We start from the raw sequence: 21288 nt of genomic DNA on the forward strand, positions 1-21288 counted from the left end.
AGCAATGTCAATTATATTATCCTAACTTTAGTTTGAGGTATTATTTATTACTAAAAAGGTAAATATTCTGGTTTTCCCACACATCTGGTAGGGAGGGACCGACCGACCATCTGTTACGTGTGAAGAATATTTTTTTTTTTTTATTAACTGAAGATATTTGTTTTAGCTCATAAAATTCATACAAATTACCCGGTCAGAATATAATTTACATTGCTGGAATTCTTACAATTTGATGATCATTTTGAATATAAACATCATAGATTTTGCATTAGACATACAAATTTTAGATGTAATGTTTACTCTGAGTAAATATGTTATCTTTTGTGCAAAATATATGACATTTATATTCAAAATATTCCTGGTCTTACAAGGAATCCAGCAATGTCAATTATATTATCCTAACTTTAGTTTGAGGTATTATTTATTAAAATTTAGTGGTTTTCCCCAAAATTTCTCAGAGAGGGAAGAGCCAGCGAGTGTAGTGTGAGAAGAGGGGGAGGGAGTTGAGTCCATTATTTGAATGGACATTAACTTGGCGACTGTATTTCTCTATTTCTCTTAAGTATTAATTGTGTGCATGTACCATCATAAAATTAAGATGTTATTTTTACTAGAACATAGGTATTGTGTCGGAAAAAGTAGAGTTTGGGGGTCCGGCCAGTCTCTATTGGAATTAATCCCATATGTTCTGTTGTTCACTTAACACGGTACCCTGTGGGTTCAATTGACCGCGTTAAGTGGGGTACTACTGTATACTGTACACATCCACTTTATCTCACACAACACAAGGTCATCCATGCCATATATGAGGTCTGTCCAAAAAGAAACCAAACTTTTTAAATAGCGCGCCAATGAGCCGGCGCAGCGTGCTCGCGACAGGAGCACTGTGTAGCGGTGACCTTGACCTTTAGTCTAACACTAGCCGCATCACACCACGTCAATTAGTCATCGAGCTACACGTGCTAGAGTGAAAGTGTGCTTAGTGCACTTGGCGATTTGTTGCAAGTTGAACAATGAAGCATCTTGAAGAGCAATGTGTTTGCGTGAAATTGTTTCAAACTAGGAAAAACTTTTAAGGAGAATTTTCAAATGTTGCAACAGGCTTATGGGGAGGATTGCTTGAGCCGTACACAATGTCACGTGTGGTATCAATGTTTCAAAAGGGGAAGAACACCCACCGAAGACGATCCCAAATCTGGACGTCAGTCGGTCAAATGTGGAGGTGATGTTGATCATCTTTTTTGATTGGAAGGGCGTCGTTCATCATGAGTTTGTTCCACGTGGTCAGACAGTCAATAAAGAGTTTTACTTGGAGGTCCTGAAGCATTTGAGGGAGGCAGTGGGAAGGAAGAGGCCTGAGGCGTGGACAAACAAGACCTGGATGCTGCACCATGACAATGCACCTGCTCACACGTCGCTTCTTATCAGTGACTTTTTTGGCGAAGCACGAGGCGACTATCGTCCCCCAGCCGCCCTACTCTCTGGATTTGTCCCCTGCGGACTTTTTTTCCCCCAAAGTTGAAATCCACCCTGAAAGGTCGCCGATTTCAGACGATAGAAGAGAGAGAAGAAAATTCGCTATGAGACCTGCACACCATCCCTCAAAACACGTTCCAGAACTGGAAAAAAAACGTTGGGAGCGGTGCATCAACAGTGGAGGGGAGTACTTTGAAGGAGACAAGTCTGATTAATATGTAAGTAACCCAAGAATTTTTTTTTTTTTAAGTTTGGTTTCTTTTTGGACAGACCTCGTAGACATGTATGTCAGGACTCGGGAACCTTCAAAAGTCTTTGCGACTCTAAAAACTTTTATCTAGAGTGTTACCTATGTCTATTAACACTTTAAATAAAAAACAAGTGAATTTCCTTAAAGTATATCAAAAGTATGTATGACTATTTTGCTTGAACTATTTAAAGTAAACCCTTGATAACTCGGAATATGTGGGACTCTATCAAGGCTTTAAAAAAAAAAAAAAAAAACATTCTGAAAACCAAAAAATTCCAAAATGCCTCTGACCCCAAGGATTTCGGATAAGGGATTATCAACCTGTATTATTGATTGACATTATACAAGGTGCATTTATAAACATTATTTAAAGAATATACTTTGCATTTTTCGTAAATTTTATTGTTTGGAGGGAAAAGAGAGTAAAAAGCCACACAAAAGTTATGCAGTCACACTAAGGCACACATCTCATTATTATTGATTTACTTTAATGGTAATTAATGATTCACGATATATAAGAAGTCTTAAATAGGCCGATTGGCCTGTGCATGGCAGCTCCTGTCGAGAGTTACTACCACTCTCTATCATCCATGAATCTATCTAGTCTCCTTTTAAAACTTTCCAACATCACAGCACTTACTACAAAGTTGCTAAGCTTGTTCCACTCGTCTACCACCCTATTTGTGAACCAGTTTCTTCCTATCTCCCTCCTAAACCTAAACTTATCCAACTTAAATCCATTGCTACGAGTACTATCCTGCTCGGATATTATAAGAACTTTATCTATATCTCCTTTATTGATTCCTTTCACCCACTTAAATACAGTACAGTGGTCCCTCGTTTAACGAGCGGTTCGATTAATGAAATTTCGGTTAACGAATTAGGTCCCATAAGGATTTTCAGTTTGAATAACGAACAAAACTTCGATTAACGAAATCCTTACGACAAAGACGTTTTGTTGTGCGCATCAGCTGATCAGCTAGTTTGCCAATACAGTACTAATTGGTTCTATGTTTACATTCGTTTCCAATGAAGTAAATATCAAGAAAGTTGGTCTCTTGAATATTTTTGCATTTTTTATATTAAAATTATTGGTCAATCTGAAATTTAGGAAATATTGATAATATAGACAGTACAGGGAACAGTTTTTGTGTGCCCATCAGCTGATTGAATCACCCAACAACGCTTCTCAGTTTAACTTTGTTTAAAGTGGAGTGAACATCGATTTTGTTGGTCTCTTGAATATTTTTGCAATTTTACATTAAAATTATTGGTCACCTCAAAGTAAGTTAAAATACAGTATTCTATTGTTTTTTATTTATTATTGTACAGCATACTGTACAGTACTGTACTTCTATCATCTCCCCGCACTCTTCGTCTTTCTAGGGAATGCAAGTTTAGTTTCTTTAATCTATCTTGATATGGAAGGTTTCTAAGTCCCGGAATCATTTTCGTCATTCTTCGCTGCACCGACTCCAGTGAATTGATATCCATTCTATAATAAGGCCTTATTTCGAACATTAACGCACTGTTTTCTAGGCCGAAGGTCCTGGCTTCTGAGTACCCCTAAGTCTCTTTCACAAATCGACTTCTCTAGGTTGATGTTGTTAAGGCTGCATACATTTACAGTATTTGATCTTTCAATATTAAGTACGCTGCACTTGCTGGTGTTGAATATCATTTGTCATTTTTCTGACAACTCCCGCAATTTATTTAAATCCTCCTGTAGTGAATTTGCATCCTGCGCTGAATTAATCTGCCGCCATATTTTGGTGTCATCCGCAAGCTTGCTTATGTCACTGCTGATCGTTTATGTAGATTATGAACAAGAGTGGGACCAGTACTGATCCCTGGGGGGCCCCACTAGTTACACAGCCCCACTCAGATTTAAAACCATCTATGCTGACCCTCTGAGTTCTATCGGTGCGCCACGATTTTATCCAATTTAAAACTTTCCCCTCGATACCATGAGCCTTAACTTTTCCCAGAAGCCTCTGATGCAGTACTCTGTCAAATGCTTTGCTAAAGTCTAAGTAAATAACATCGTAATTTTCGTCATTGTCTACTACCTCATAAACTTTCGCCTTACACTGCAATATTGGAGGACACATTACCATCATTATTCGAGGCTTTACTCTATCTTTATATAATTTAGCTTAATATAATTCTCATCAGGAACGGTAATCCAAACAATTATGAATAAAGTTATTTAGAAATACAGTACGCCTGGATAATTCGCAGATTTTTATTTCGCAGATTTTTATTTCGCAGATGACACCCTGGATGTACCCAAGAATGTCTAAGGGTAGTTTTACAGTTGCTGGCATTTTTGTGGCCAGGACAGGGAACCATTCATTCTAGGGACAGTAATTTATTTTACCTGTATTGTATATATGTGTGTGTGTGTGTGTACACACACACAAAAAAAACACATACAAATAAATAATAATGGGAAAATCCTCCCACAAATAATCTGAAAAAAATTATTAAAAATGTTAAGTCTACCCTCAAGTCCACTACGTGCTTTGTTATTATTAGAGCACGAAGTAGACTTGAGGGTACTCAACATTTCTAATAATTTGTTTCTGATTATTTGTGGGTGGATTTTCCCATTATTTATTTGTATGTGCTTCATGTGTGTGTGTGTGTCTACACACACACACATACAGGTACAGTATTACCCCGCCTAACGCGGTTTCACTTAACGCGTTTTATCATATACGCGGTGCCTCGCCAGAGCTGAAATTTCACTTAACGCGGAATTTTTCATCATATACGCGGGAAGCGGCGCGGGCACGATGCGCACAAGGTCGCCCAGTCATCAAAACATTACCAAGTTCTTCACCCGCCACCCACCACAGCCGGCCCAAGTCAGTGATAGTGATAATTATAGTGAGGATATGGACTTATATGGCCTTTGAGGGGTTTGACAAAGAGGCCCTGCAAGCCTCTGTGGTGGATAGTGATACAATTGATACAAGTGATACAGGTGAGGGCCAATAATCTGCCCTCTGCCTCGGAACCAACCCCCCATCCCCGTGTGCCCAGCCATCTTTTCTACTAATGCAAGTGTTAAAAAACCTAATATTATTGATATTTCTCTTAATTATTAATTGTGTGTGCATACCATCATAAAGTTAAGATAAAATTTTTACTACAACATAGTTGTGTGTCGTCAAAAAGTGGAGTTTGGGGGTCGGGCCAGTCTCTATTGGAATTAATCCCATATGTTCTGTTGTTCACTTAACGCGGTTTTCACTTAACGCGGTACCCTGTGGGTTCAATTGACCGCGTTAAGCGGGGTACTACTGTATATATGATACAGGTAAAAGAAATAATTGCCATAAAGGTAAACACATAAAGGGAATATACATTTCTTTGTAAACAAGTCAAAATGTACCCCCCCCCCCCCATGCAGTCGTCTGAGAGGTGACTTTAGTGTTTTGTGTGATAGATACTTATCACTTATAGTGCACTTTTAATACTTATTATAGTTAATTTTACATTATATTATATGTTTTTAACACTATTTATACATCATATTTGGATACACACAGACTTATTATAAAACAGAGGATGATGCAGATGACGTATATGTGAAATGATATACAGTATTACCCTGCGTGTAGCTTTACACGGTTTCACTTTCCACGATTTCTCATTTACGCGGTACCTTGCCAGAACGCCAGAACCCAAACCGGACTTTCACTTTCCGCGGTGCATCTACCGGTACTCATATATAAGTATAATTTTTTTTTTTATTCTTTTTTTATTTAGCTCATAAAATTCATACAAATTACCCTGCCAGAATATAATTTACATTGCTGGAATTCTTACAATATGATGATCATTTTGAATATAAACATCATGGATTTTGCATTAGACATACAAATTTGAGATCTAATGTAATAATTTGGTTTACACAAAGCAAATATTTTATCTTTTGTGTAAAATATATGAAGTTTACATTCAAAATATTCCCTGACCTGCAAGGAATCCAGAAATGTCAATTATATTATCCTAACTTTAGTCTGAGGTATTATTTATTACTAAAAGTTAAAATCTAGTTTTTTCACCCAAACATTTCTCTGGTAGGGAAGGAAGGTGGGGGGTGGGGGGGGAGAGTTGGGACCGACTGACCCAGCTGGCGTGAGTGTGAGGAGGGGGGGAGGCAAGGTGGGGTACTTTGATTGACAGTGTCGTGAAGAATATTTTTTTTTTTATTACCTGAAGATATTTGTTTTGGCTCATAAAATTCATACAAATTACCCTGCCAGAATATAATTTACATTGCTGGAATTTTTACAATATAATGATCTTTTTGAATATAAACATCATGGATTTTGCATTAGACATACAAATTTTAGATCTAATGTAATAATTTCGTTTACACAAAGCAAATATTTTATCTTTTGTGCAAAATATATGAAGTTTACATTCAAAATAATCCCTGACCTGCAAGGAATCCAGAAATGTCAATTATATTATCCTAACTTTAGTCTGAGGTATTATTTATTACTAAACAATGGGGGACCGGTGGTAGATGCGGTACCGTTCTTGCCTCGCAAGCGAGATGTCACGGGTTCGATTCCCGGGCCGGTGGAAGTTGTTTGGACTTACTTCCTAGCCCCCATTAGTCCCTGTTCACCTAGCAGTAAAGTAGGTACCTGGTGTAAATCGAAAATTGCGAATTCGTATTCAGGGAAAGTTGATGGAGCTTCCAATAACTTCATGACAAAAAAAAACCACCGACTCTTCAGGCTTCTACGCCCTCGACTCTTCAGGCTTCTACGCCCTTAACTCGTGAGACATAAAGGCAAGCATGAACTTAGCATGCTTCCCTGTTGGGCGCTGTAAACGCTTCTGCGCTTCACCTTACACAAGGATGTAAGGGGGTGCCCAATAAATAATAATAAAAAAAAAAAAAAAAAATTACTAAACGTTCAAATCTAGTGGTTTCACCCAAACATTTCTCAGAGAGGTAGGGCTAGTGAGCTGGGAAGAGAGGGGGGTATTTGAGTCCATTATTTGAATGGACATTAACCTGGCGACTGTATTTCTCTAAATATTAATTGTGTGAGCATACCATCAAAAAATTTAGATGTTATTTTTACTACAACATAGGTATTGTGTCGAAAAGTGGAGTTTGGGGGTCGGGCCAGTCTCTATTGGAATTAATCCCATATCTTCTGTTGTTCACTTTACACGGTTTTCATTTTCCACGGTACCATGTGGGTTCAAATCAGGGTACTACTATATAATGAAAATTCCTACCAATATTTGTTCACTACGTATAAGTGAAATGACGAATGTCCGTACCACATATAACAAGGACCCTCTGTGTACAGTATTAAGGAGAATTTAAATTACCAACAATAACAAATATACAGTACTTCTAAGAAGCTATTAACATCTATAGTCAAGCTTAAATGATCTTTCAACAATCTATAATATAGAACAGATTCAATCTTTACTGCAAAAGTGAATGTAAAACCTCAAGCAACTATGACACTGACCTTTGACACCAAGCATTGTGAGACAAGCAGACTGTGGTGCAAGTCCAGTGCCTCCACCTACTGTTCCCACCTCCAGAGAAGGCATGGTGACTGATATGTGAAGATCATCCCCTTTCTCACCCCAAGCCTCCATCAGGGTCATGCAGTTGCTGCTCCCAACTACCTGAGCTGGATCCTAAAGGAGAGGAATTTCAAAATAATGTACTGCATCTGACAAAGATGCCATCCTGGACTTACTCTCAGTAGAGACATGATATAGATATTTAATCATCTTCCTGAAAAATGCATAACTTTTTGCTTTGATAAACATTAACTACACATCAGATGCAGTCACATCACCAAATATGGGAATTTCAAACTAATTTACGTGTTTTTGTATCAATAAAAAAATCTTGAAAATTCCAGCAAATACCAACAAAGGTAAAGCAAGAAGTATTTTTTATCAAAAGTGTTACATCATCAAGACTTCACAACACTTCACTCTCAGAATATGAAGTCTAATTAAAAAGGCATCCCTAAAAGAACCTCAGTAAGAGTAAAAGAAGCAAGTACCATAAGCAAAGAGTAACCACAAGGAATAAACAGATAAATTGCTGAGAATAAACACCTATCCACGCATAAAATAAATACTCGAAACTAATAAGAGAAGACAGTAAAGTGATCCATAACTTATTAACAAATTGGACTACATCTTTCTGTTATCATTTTATACTCACGTAATGATATTCAATTAATTAGTCATTTGTCACATCCCAAAGATGTGGATATCGACAAGTAAACATTTCTTAAGATATTAAAAAATGTAAGTACCCGGTACAGAAATTTTGCCTATAACTTTTGGGCCACCCCTTGAAAAACACTGGTAGAGCTGTACTTTAACTTGTTATTGGTGGATTATTTCCATCCACATGATGGAGCTGTACTTTAACCTGTTATTGATGGATTATTTCCATCCACATGATGGAGCTGTAGTTTAACCTGTTATTGATGGATTATTTCAATCCACAACCAACTATCTAAATGAGTGAGCAGGTTTATATACAGTGGTCCCTCGGTTAACGAACTCAATTCGTTCCAGAGGGTCGTTCGTTAACCGAAATCATTGTTTCAATGGGATGTTGGGTAATTGGTTCCAGCTCACAGAAAAGTATATACACAGTAAAGCCAAAAATGCAGAAACTCCTAAAATTCCCCTAATTCGCCCTTAAATCACTATATATATCGTACATATACACTTTTACTCTTAAATCACTACTGTAATGTGATACAGGTGATTAATTTTATCTCTTGTGCAAAATATATGACATTTATATTCAAATTATTCGCTGTCTTGCAACAATTCCACCAATGCAAATTATATTCTCCTAACTTTAGTCTGAGATATTATATAAGATAAACACTTTAAAGCCTAACGAAAACACAAAACTTTTGTCTGGGTAGGGAGGGAGGGAGGGAGGGAGGGAGGGAGGGAGCGAGCAAGCAGCGAGCGAGGGAAGAGGGGGGGAGCGGCAGGTGAGGTGTATTTTGATTGACAGATAGTGCGTCTGGTGAAGTATAATTTGTTTATTTACTTGAGTTTGTTATTAGCTCATAAAATTCATAGAAATTACCAGGGCAGAATATAATTTACATTGCTGGAATTCTTATATGATAGCAATTAATTTAAATATAAACAAGCTATAATTTGGATTAGACATACAAATTTTAGATCTTATTTAAGAATTTTATTAGAGAGAGCAAAATTTTATCTTTTGTGCAAAATATATGACGTTTATATTAAAATCATTCGCTGTCTTGCAGGGATTCCAGCAATACAAATTATATTCTCCTAACTTTAGTTTGAGACACTATATATGATTAAAACTGTAAACCTAGTGCTTTTCCCCAAACAATTTCTCGGGAAGGTGGGATGGAGGGAGGGAGCCAGCGAGCGTGGGAAGGGGTGGCGGAAGTTGAGTTGTACTTTGACAGTTAGGGGGAAGGTTTGGTAAAGTATTTAATTTACTTAATGTTGTTGCTCAAAAAATTGTATAGTATAAATAACCCGCCAGAATATAATTTACATTGCTGAATTCTTATAAGATAGTGATTAATTTGAATATAAACAAGCTATAATTTGCATTAGACATACAAATTTTAGATCTAATTTAAGAATTTTATTAGAGAGAGCAAAATTTTTATCTTTTGTGCAAAATATATGATGTTTATATTCAAATTATTCGCTGTCTTGCAACGATTCCAGCAATGCAAATTATATTCTCCTAACTTTAGTCTGAGATATTATATATGATTAAAACTGTAAGCCTAGTGCTTTTCCCCAAACGTTTCTCAGGAAGGTGGGGGGTAGGGAGGGAGGGAGGCAGGGGTGACAGTGACATGTTTGACAGTTGGCGCCTGTGGTGTGAAGTATTTAATTGTTAATTTATGTCCTTTAGATTGAGTTTTTGTTTTTTGCTTATAAAATTTAATAGAAGTAACCGGGGTGAATTTAATTTGTATTGCTGGAATTCTTATAAGATTAATTTGAATGTAAACATGCCATAGTTTGCACTAGACAAAAATTTTAGTAATCATTTTGTACATTATTCTGATTACATGTACAATTCAGCTTTGCCCTTAGGACAGCGTGTGCATGTAAATGAGTTTTAATAAATGAATAAAGTTACATATATGAGCCAAAAATAGTTGAAAAACTTTATGTAGACAGAGCTTGGATGGCTAATTTTAGAATGACCAATAATTTTAATACTGTATAAAAAAATGCACAAATAATAAAGAGCAAAATTTTCTTGATATTTACTCCAATGGAAATGAATGTAAACATAGAAGAGATTACTGAATTTGCTGAGTACCCCCTCAGCTTATCAGCTGATGTTCAAAACAAAACGTGATTTTCGTAAGGATTTCGTTAATCAATTTTTTTTTTCGTTAACCGAATTGAAGATTCTTTTGGAAGGTAATTCGTTAACCGAGGTGTTCGTTAACCGAGGGACCACTGTATATAAAAGTGATATCCCCATTAGCTAGAACAATTGGTGCAGAGCACTTCCGGGGTTGAGCGATTTCTAGCTAACCAGACAACTTTCTCAAACCCAGAAAAATTCCTTATCCACGGAATCTTTTCCGGTTACTGGGAAAAGTTTCTGGGTGTCTAAACTAGACGCCTTGCACACACAGACACTAGCCCACTTCCCCAGAATGTTTCTGGGTGCTGAAGATGTTTTCCGTGAGTCTAAACTACCAGAGTCCATAAATGCAGTTCTAATTAAGTTAGAAATTCCATTTCTTTACAACAATAATCCAGAAGAGTCAGTTAAAGCAGGACGTTTATCATCGACAAGTACATAGATTTCTGGGTCATTTTCATCAAACCAGTCCTGGTGCATTCTTTCCACCTGGCCGAGGGTCTCTGGAGGTTTTGTCATGACAGTGGCAAGAATATCCCATTCGGCACTGGGATTTGGGTTGTTTGTAGTCGAATTGTTTATCAGCTTTCTGAAAGCACATGCTACCGCAGGATCCTCCAGGCACTCGGTGTTAAAACCTCTTCTGGAAGCTTGCTGCCTTTGCCATTTTGGAGGGATGTGAAGCGAGAGCTTGGCTCTGATGAGCTGATGATCAGTGTCATAGTAGTCTGAGCCACACATGGCTTGGGTGATGAGGACATCTCGGCGATCTCTTTCTCTGACAATGAGATGCTAGTGTTTGGATCGTGGGTGTTACCATGGACCCTTGAACTTGTCGGCTTGCCTAAACAAGATATTGGCGATAGTGAGGTTGTGTGCAGCACACTTACTGAGGAGTAGGCCATTGGGATTACAATTGCCTAGTCCATTTCTCCCTGTGATTCTCTGCCAAATGTCAGCATCTCTGCCAACTCTAGCATTGAAATCACCTAGGAGCACAACAATGTCTTCTCTGGGGATAGAGGTTAGCACTCTGTCAAGGTTGGAGTAAAAGGCCTCCTTGATGTCATCCTCTGCATCCAGTATTGGGGCATATGCACTGATGAAAAAGCATGAAGTGAGTGATTCAGTGGGACTCGGAGCACCATGAGGAGCTCGTTGATCCAAAAAGGCATTTCAGTTAGCCTGTGTAGGATGCATTGGCGGATGGCAAAGCCAACTCCATAAATGCGGTTTCTCTCCGCAGCAGGCTTACCTTCCAGAAGAAGGTATAGCCAGACCCCCGTTCTGTGAGTCGACCCTTGTCTAGGAGTCAGGACTTACTAATGGCTGCTATGTTGATGTTTTACCTACCCAGCTCTTTTGCCACAAGGGCGGTTCTTCTTTCAGAACGCTAATTTGTGCCAGTATCCAGAAGGGTCCTGACATTCCATGCAGTGACCATAAGAGGTTGTGTGGTTTGTTTTTGTTTGGATCTGTGATTTTGACTGTGTTTTCGACTGCATTAGGATGACCTTACTTGGTGCAGTTGCCCAGTCAGGTTGGTTCTTTAGGCAAGCTATGTATAGAGCACCTTTTCTAGCCCCCTCCCCATGTAGGGTGAGCAGAGTGGCTCCTCGAAAGGGCTCCTCAGTCCCACAGACAGGACCAGATTGCACTCCTGCCTAGATCCCAATGCATAAATTACCATCTTATTTGTGCCGCTCCATGTGCAGAGTTGTGACTGGAGACTGCCGGCAGTCATCCATGCCTGTCCCCATCGCCACTCGTCCGTCGCCATAGGACTTTTAGCAATACAGTGTTGGAGTTTTGATGATGAGAAATATGACGAGCTGGATGATGGCTGCGTGCGAGTTGATTTAGGTGGTGAGGTGGGAGCACAGGCTGTAACCACTCATCTTGACTCTCCCCTTTCCTGATCCAGTGATGCATGTGTTGCAACAATTTGGGAGAGGACAAATTGCAATGGATTGCAGATAGCCCAGTCTTCTGGATTTTGCCTTGGTAGTCTATCCATCATGTATTGCCTTCATCCACCAGTGTAGTCATTGGGTTCCCAGGTCTGTCACCTCAGGTGAGGGGACAGAATGTCTGGCATTTGTTTGTTTGTTTATTTATTTGAGATAAAATTTGACAGTTGGCGCTGAAGGCCTGCGTGTTTATTTATCATTACTTAAGAGTGACTCAGCTCTTCTCATAATTTGCCACCCAAACGACCTGGGTGAATATAACTTACATTGGAGGGATTCTTGTAAGATAGTAATTTATTTGAATACCTGTCTAAAAAAGCTATATTCGCAATAGACATAACAATTTTAGTACTGTAATCATTTAGTACATGTACGATACAGGTTTCCACTTAGGTCCATTGTTACTGTACAATATTGACTAAATTCACTAGATAACGTACGCCTGGCAACACAATCTATAAGAATACGCGATGCATACGTGACTGTGCCCGCTCTAGGGCCATTTAGGTTCGCTAGGTCCCATTATCTTTATGTTTTTTTTCTTCAATTAAAATTCTAATTGTTTATTCCTTGATAGAGGAAGCGGGATCCTAGTGCTGTCACTTGGTACCCCTGTACCATAACACCAGAAGCAACTGGCCAGTGTCACAAGTATATACAGTACAGTACAGTCATCCCTTGGTTATCGCGCCTAATTGGGACCCCGCCGATAACGAAAGTACAGAACCTATGGGATTTATTCTAATTGGTTCCAGGCACCCAAGACCCAACCCCAAGTTTCCCATTTTACGACCATTTATACCCACTAAATATAAATATAATGTTATGGTAAATATCATAAACACACAGGCATGGCTAGGTTTATTACAGTGATGAAAAGGGTACGCTTAATACTGTAGTCCACAAAACATGTAGCTATGCTTTTTTTTATTTGGTCCCCATCATACGAGTCCGTTTTCTCTCACATCAGGACGCCCGAGTCTTCTGTTTTCTCTCTTAATCTTAGAGTGCATCAGAGACTCAGTTATTTTTAGTTATGCTACAGAATTTGAAATTGCAACCCCAATTGCAACTGGGGTTGCAATTGTTGAGGAAACTAGATATGTCTGATTACAGCAAATGTGTTATTGTCAATTTGTAGGTGAAAGATTTTATCCTCAATAGATGTAGGTTAACATTACACCTGCAGGCAAATGTTTAAAAAAAGCCTAATCAAGGAAGCATATTCCTTTAACACATAATATCTGACCAGTATGGGGAGAATCATCGTGTCTCCGTCAGGGGGTCGTGGAGTGGTGGTCCAGCAAGCGTCACAGATTTTTTTTGGGGTGGGCACGGACGTATATGCGATCGGACGTTAACCGGCTCATGACTGTATATATATATATACACACAGTGATCCCTCGGTTAACGAGATTTCGGTTAACGATTTACCTTCCATAAGATTCTTAACTTCGGTTAACGAGCAATCCCGCAATTAACGAGTTTTTTACGAGCCGACTTCATCAATGTTTTGGCTTGCATTTGGCGGTCCACCAGCTGTAGTATTAGTCCGCCAATACAGTAATCGGTTTTAGGGCTTAAATTCCTTACTATTTTAGTAAATATCAAGAAGTTTATACTATTCAATAATTTTAAAAGTTTAATATTAACTTTTTTAGTCATTTTAACAATTATTGAACATAATTGAAGGTAAAGAAACTAGTTTCTGGCGTGCCATCCAGCCTGTTAACACACCAGACAGGCGTTAGTCTCTCTCTGTTTTCAGTGGAGGTAACATCTTGCTTGAGACTCTCTTCAACTAAATGCTTTTTTTCTGTGTTTCCAAGCAAATTATTGGTCATTTTGAAATTTATTTTACATATTGACAATATATAGTGCAGTGTTGATTTAAAGAAAATAATCTTGAATTACACCAAGAGAACTAAAATTTTATGGGTGAAATGGTGCCATGGGGTGACTTCTCTTTCACCCCAATGCCTCCTCTTCTCCCTTCTCCTCCACTCCCATTCTAATTCCCATCATCATCATCATCATCCAGGAGCCTTCTACATACACACCTCAAAGTAAGTGTACTTTTCTACCTTTTTTGTTGAATTTAGACAATTTTCGGTGAGCTGGAACCAATTACCCAAAAACCCATTGAAACAATGGTTTTGGTTAACGAGTTTTTCGGTTAACGAGCAACCTGCTGGAACGGATTGTGCTCGTTAACCGAGGGACCACTGTGTATGTATGTGTATACAGTGGGCTATGCTATAACGAACGTAATTGGTTCCAGAACCTCGTTCGTTATAGCATTCGTTCGTTATATGATTAATCCGTTCCAGGCCCCCAAATACAACCGCTTAACACTGAAAAAATTCTGTGGAAAATGTAAAAAATACGGTACTTTATCTTACGTTAGTGTTATTCAGCATGCAGGTACCCCTAAACACTGGCACATCACTATCACTTCCACTGGGAGTCTTGGCTTTAAGGTCCTCAAACAATTGTTTAGCCTTCTCACAAATTATAGCTTCACTAATGTTACCACCTGCCATTTCTTTCTCCTTTATCCACACTAAGAGTAAATTTTCCATCTCTTCGATCACATTACACCTTGCTTTGTTAAGTCTAAAGATTCCCTTAGCCACTTGCACAGTTTTTAACTCCTCTTTATTCTTCAAAATCGCACATATAGTCGATTTAGCCATCCCATATTCATCACTAAGTTTCGCAATGTTTCTTCCATTCTCACGTTTCTTTATAATTTCTTTCTTAGTTTGAAGGGTTATTAGCTTTCTCACTCGCTTTGGACGACTCATTGTTACAATTGTATACTTGTATAACAAAATAGTTATACAAATAACGCGAATTTCCACATCAAAAGACGAAATTTCAACAATAACAGTGGTGCACTGGCTACACAATGAGACAAAGATGGCGCCTGACGCTCTTGTTGTGTGTCGCGGTACAACAATATTCATGCGCCAGGCGAAATAGTCCCATATTCATCTGCGTTCGTTGTAGGAGTTGCGTTCGTTATAGCATTCTCAATTTTATAGGTAAAACCGTTCGTTGTAGGAGTAGCGTTCGTTATAGCATTCTCAATTTTATAGGTAAAACCGTTCGTTATAGGAATATTCGTAGTAGGATCCGTTCGTTATAGCATACCCCACTGTGTGTGTGTGTGTGTATATATATATATATATATATATATATATATATATATATATATATATATATATATATATATATATATATATATATATATATATATATATATATATATATATATATATATATATATATATATATATATATATATATATATATATATATATATATATATATATATATATATATATATATATCTTGATAAAATCACACGGTTAACGAACGCCTCTGTTAACGAAATTTCGGTGAATGAATTACCTTCCATAAGAATATTCAATCCGGTTAACGAAAAAAATTCGGTTAACGAATTCCTTACGAATTCTTCTCAACATGTTTTCGCCTGCTCACCAGCTGGAAAATTAGTCCGCCAATACAGTAATCGGTTCTAGGGCTTAAATTCGTTCCCATTTGAGTAAATATCAAGAAAGTTGTACTATTCAATAATTTTAAAAGTTTTATATTAAAATTTTTAGTCATTTTAACAATTATTGAACATAATTGAAGTACAGGAAACTAGTTTTTAGCACGCCAAACAGCCAAGAGAGCCACAAGCAGGATGTTACCTCCACCAACCAGAGATACAAACTGACGCCTTGGTGGGTGAGTCAAGTGAGAGTTCTCGTGGTGCTGAGAAGAAAAAGACACCCATTTTAGATTTTCTATGTATTATTTTCGCATTTTTGACTTACGACCTGGTCGTCGGTCCCTAACCCCGTCATAAGTCGAGAATTGACTGTACTTGTACTGTTATCACTGCAAGAATGTACCGTAAGTGTGAAAGACACAAGGCCTGCTGTATTGCTAATACATGTGGTGCGTTGTTTGACTCAGAATTCAAAGCGAAATAATAGCATTGCTGGTCTATGTGGCTCTGTAGATCTACATATTTACCCCATAAAGGATTAAAAATGCCTCGGTAAGAAAATTAAATGAACTCCATTAAAAAAGGTGATTCCTATTAACCTCCTTCACAATGGGTGGGTTGTTAACCTGGCCAGGAATTATAATTATCAGCCAGTCTGTCGCTCTTATTATGACAATGATCACCCTCTTGCATTGCAAAGCAGGCAATACTTAGCACCTCTAACCAGGAAATCAGGGCACTACCCCTATATGTTAGGAAGACTTACCTGACCACATGCAATAAACATAGCTGCAATAATATTGGCAGCATGAGCATTGTTTCCTCCAATTGAGCCAGCTAATGATGATCCCACCAAGTTCTTAGTAACACTGGCTTCCACAATAGCTGCCACACTAGTTTTCAATATTGATGTGACCACTTTTCCAGGTACCACGGATTCACATACAACAGATTTGCCACGACCCTCAATCCTGGAATGATGTCAATTTTTTATACACAGCACTTTTAATATATATATATATATATATATATATATATATATATATATATATATATATATATATATATATATATATATATATATATATATATATATATATATATATATATATATATATATATATATAAACATTATTTACTTTCTCAGCATAAAGGAAGGAAAAAACTTGGAAGAAAAAGAAAAAAAAATCATGCAGGAATGATCACTAGTACAGTATAAAGGACACTGCAATAGGTCTATTAGCCCATGCAAGGCAACTACTACAGAATATGAGTATCAGAATAAAGTTGAGTGTTACTTCACTGTACTGTATTGGAGTTTAATATTAAAGCAAATTTTACCTATTTCCCTCATTTTACTCACAGCTCAGCCTCACCTGCTCTGAATGCTACTGGGTGGCGAGTCGGCGACTCTGCTACACAATTACATGCCATCTCATGGATATTATTCGTTATCCCTCGTTTACGATATTTTTTGTTATCCCTCATTTAGCGATCATTTTGCTTAATGATCACTTTTTTAAGTATGCATTTGGATCATTAAATGTTTTTGTAACCATTTTAAGCCAGTGGTACGTTCCCAATATGTTTGTCCTCCATTATCCAGTGTCAATATTGGAGGAAAAACAGAGTATAATAGGATAAAACCTACAATGTTTGATACCCTTCCAACGTTATGACCCAGGGACTGAATCCAGGACATGGTGTAAGGAGGCAAGAGCATTACCACTGTTTCACCAGCATGGAGACTAACGTACCATATTTTACGGCATAAAAGACGCACAGTCAGGGAATATTTTTGAAAAAACATTTGTGTATTTTTCTCCTGTAATCATAGTTTTCGTAAAATAATACAGTAATATCTCCATTAGCCGGAATCCTTCAAACCCGGAACTCTCCGATACCCGGAATTGAAATTTTCTCGGAAAATCGCTCCCAAAGCCAGGATTTTTCGGAAAATTCCGGCTTTGGGAAAAATTTTCCGAGGGGCACATTTTCCAGAAAATTCCGAGAAATTTTTCCCGATACCTGAAAAATTCCGGGGATGGGAGAGTTTTTTCAGGGTTTGAGATGAAAATCTGGTGCATTTTCTGGAAATTCCAAAATTTCTGTCACCTGGAAAATTCCAGAAAATTCCGGGGATGAGGGATGTTTATTCCGGGTTCGAGAGATGGTGTAATGGGCAATTTCTGGAACTTCCGGGAACATTTTCCCGCTACCTAGAAAATTCCAGGGATGAGGGATATTTTTCCGGGTACGAGAGATGGTGTAATGGGCAATTTTTGGAACTTCCTGGAGCATTTTTCCGTTACCTAGAAAATTCCAGGGATGAGGGATATTTTTCCAGGTTCAAGAGATGAGGCGCTCAGCGTTAGAAGGGGGTGGTGAAGTGGCACCCCGGCCAAAATTAGTTTTTTGATGGATATCACTATTTTCACCCTTCCTCTACATGTTGGCGTTGGATGTAACCCCCTAGCTAGAATAGAAATATGGAAGAAAGTCCTTAAAAAATAAGGCGTGATTTTGCCTCAGGATTGGAGCTACATATCTGACTGTGAGCTCAGTCAAAGAAAGTGGCAACATCCCGTTCAGAGCAAAAGGCACGCGAGCCGATGACACCACGCCTCCCTCGGACCATACCCCCTGAGGCAGCCAATCACAATGAAATTCCCCTTGGTACGTCACAGCTCTTCAGCCAATCCGCGCACCCAGATGCTGCCTCCTTGTTGGTTTGGGCACGTTGTATAGTATAAGGAGGGTTCAGTGTACTTTCTACTGCTATTTTTATAACTTTTCGGCGTAACTGACATTATTCGTGTTCCATGGATGTGAGATCTGCCCGATATTAGAGCAAGACTTGAGTGAAGCCAGACCTTCTGGTGTGGGTTCAGGGGCCCTAATTCCTGAGCGTGTGTTTAGTGATGACAGTGCTCACATGGACACCCCAGTAATGCTTGGTGATAGTGATAGTGATTTTGGTACAGAACTCATAATACAAAAAGTGACTGCTATGCATCACAAGACCTTTGGGGGTTGTAAGACGAATGCTGTTTTTGGTGATCATTAACTTATTTTACAGTATTAGCCCACAATAATAAGAAAATTTTGCAGAAAAACACGATTATTGTTTGGTTTGAAGATCAAACAACTGTATATTACAGGTAGTTATTCTCATTCAACTTGCGATAAAATAATAACTATTTATAGTACTAACTTCCAGTTTTCACACTTCGCTAGGAGAGGGATTGAGCTGCACGATAAAAAAAAAATAACCCACTAGCTTAATAAACAAAAAGTTATGGTCGTTTGAACTTCAAAAAACTTTAAACGTGTTTTCCTCAGCTTTTTTTTAATTTGGCGCTTCATCCCCTTCTCATGCTGAGTGCCTCAGATGATGTAATGGGCATTTTCTGTAACTTCCGAGAACATTTTTCAGTTACCCGGAAAAATTCTGGGGATGAGGGATTTTTTTCCGGCTTTGAGAGTCGTCTCGATGCCCAGAAATCTCTCATTCCCGGAAGTGCTCTGTACCAATTGTTCCGGCTAACGGGGATATCACTGTATACAGTATACTGTACAGTACCAGTAAATGTGAGGAATAAATAAAAATAATAGCAATAAATAAAAAATAAAAAAAATACTGTCCAGTAATGTAAAAGTATTACCAATTGACAGGTTGACTGTTCTGGGTAAACACAAGATATACACTCTGCCACGTTCGTAGAGTGATACGGTATATATAATCTGCAATACAATTTTAAAGTCCTGCTATAATAGTAGTGATAAGTTTATTTCTCTAGAAACAGGGCCGCCATTTGCAATGACGTAACCACTTATCCTGCAGACGACGTACGGATGGAGAAACGAGTCAATTGAGAAGTAATGACATTTTCTGGACTTTGTTTTTGAGAATTCCTGATGCCAGGTAAACATGACAACATAGTGCTGTTATTGTTTTGATGATTCACTAATGAACCACTAGGATACATCATCATTTATATTAATTAATGGGAAAATTTTTACTATAACTACCAAAAGCATTTTGATGTTTAGATTCGAGATAGGTTACATTGGGTAAATTTTAAGTTTTGGTCATTCCTGTATTTAGACATGCAGACTGTGTTATGAACGATTTTCACCTTCATTTCTATTGGAAATCACTAGTTTTGAGTTACTACAACCCCCCCCATCCCTTACCGGTATATGTTAAGCTAACCTTATAACTTATAATATAACACATCATACCTAACCTAACATATGACCTGTATTTTCTTATGTGATAGAAAAATGTTTTGCGACAGAAATCCCGTAGAGATAATGTGTCTTATTGTTTAAAGTACTTAATCCCAAAGTTAGAATCTTAAGGTTCCCCAGATGACCAAAACCAAAATAATACCATTATTGTTTGGAATGTTTATACTATGAAATTTGTAGTATGGGCAGCTAATATCCATTGAATTAGTTCATGTGCTTAGTAATTTATATTCAATATAGCATTACCGTGTTGCACAGTAAAGCACAATTATTTATCTAATAATATGTATTTACATAGCCAATCAGCCGAGAAGGTTGGACAACTACTTCCAGGGTTCATCAAGGCAGATGAAAGAAATTTACCAAAAGTAGATGTCTTTACAATTGTAGAGTATTATAAAAAACTCGGCCATCCAGCTATGAAGCACGTTAAATTACATCTATCATGTAATCATCTCAAGCCCATTCCCTGGCCATGGTCGTCCCTAGTCCTTCCACAACATTAAATATAGACATCAGTGACGAAAAATTACAATTTCCAGACATGAAATAGAGAACAGTGATGAAAACTTCCATGTTGGAGTTATCGGTCTTTTGCATCTTTTGGCACCCAGCAAGTAAATACACAAAAGACTGAGAAAGCTGCAGGATGAAGAGAAGGTAGAGATAAAAACAAGGAAAGGAAAAACCATGAGAAGAAGTCTCCTAGGTGGCCAAAACAAACTGTCTGACAAGGCCATTGACACACTAACAAGCTATTATGGAAATACCATAAGATCAAAAGTTATTTGGACATGATGATGGCAGTAATGAGCACCTTCCACCACGTATTAAGCACAGACACTCACCCCCGACATGGACTATGCCCTACGGGATCTGACTCCTGGTGCTTTTTCCAGAAAGGACTAGCAGAAGGAAAAAAGGAGGAAGACATCTCACACAAGGGTAGGTCTCTTGTCATCAATATTTCTGAAGAAGCACAGAAAAAGGTAAGAAAAATCTACAAGGCACTGTCATCAAGGGACATCATGGAGAGATGCCTTCGAGGGCTGACTCAAAATGTAAACGAAAGTTTTCATGCCAAGATGTGGGCACGGGCACACAAAACCAAGTTGCTGGGCTTCGTTGTGTCCAGTATGTTAGAAAGACTGCAATCTTGGACCACAATTTTGGCTACCAGAAAGCATCACTTCTAAAAGAAATGAACATGGACTTATCAGCCTTTCAAAAATCATTGCAACGCCAAGATGTCTATCGTAAGAATCACTCAACGCCGAAGACAAGTCCTAAAGAAAAGACTGGGATGAAAAGCACACCAGACTATGCACCAGGAGCCTTTTGATGAAACCTGTCAACAAAGAGGAGTGTGGGCACCTCTGAAACCCTCTCAAAT

At 38.1% G+C, this 21288-nt stretch overlaps 1 protein-coding gene across 2 annotated transcripts in view; it reads right to left on the bottom strand.

Annotated features, from left to right (window-relative positions):
- The window catches only part of LOC121862368 (3-hydroxy-3-methylglutaryl-coenzyme A reductase-like), a 129256-nt gene that overhangs the window by 2609 nt on the left and 105359 nt on the right, over positions 1-21288 (bottom strand). For both annotated transcript variants that reach the window (XM_042360617.1, XM_042360618.1), the window contains exons 15-16: positions 16408-16612; positions 7243-7417 (exon numbers count right to left, since the gene is read on the bottom strand). In XM_042360617.1, coding sequence (XP_042216551.1) covers positions 7243-7417; positions 16408-16612 — 380 coding nt within the window. The remainder of the gene's footprint in view (positions 1-7242; positions 7418-16407; positions 16613-21288) is intronic.

This window comes from Homarus americanus, unplaced genomic scaffold (genome assembly GCF_018991925.1).
Source record: "Homarus americanus isolate GMGI-L3 unplaced genomic scaffold, GMGI_Hamer_2.0 scaffold31037, whole genome shotgun sequence".
Lineage (NCBI taxonomy): Eukaryota > Metazoa > Arthropoda > Malacostraca > Decapoda > Nephropidae > Homarus > Homarus americanus.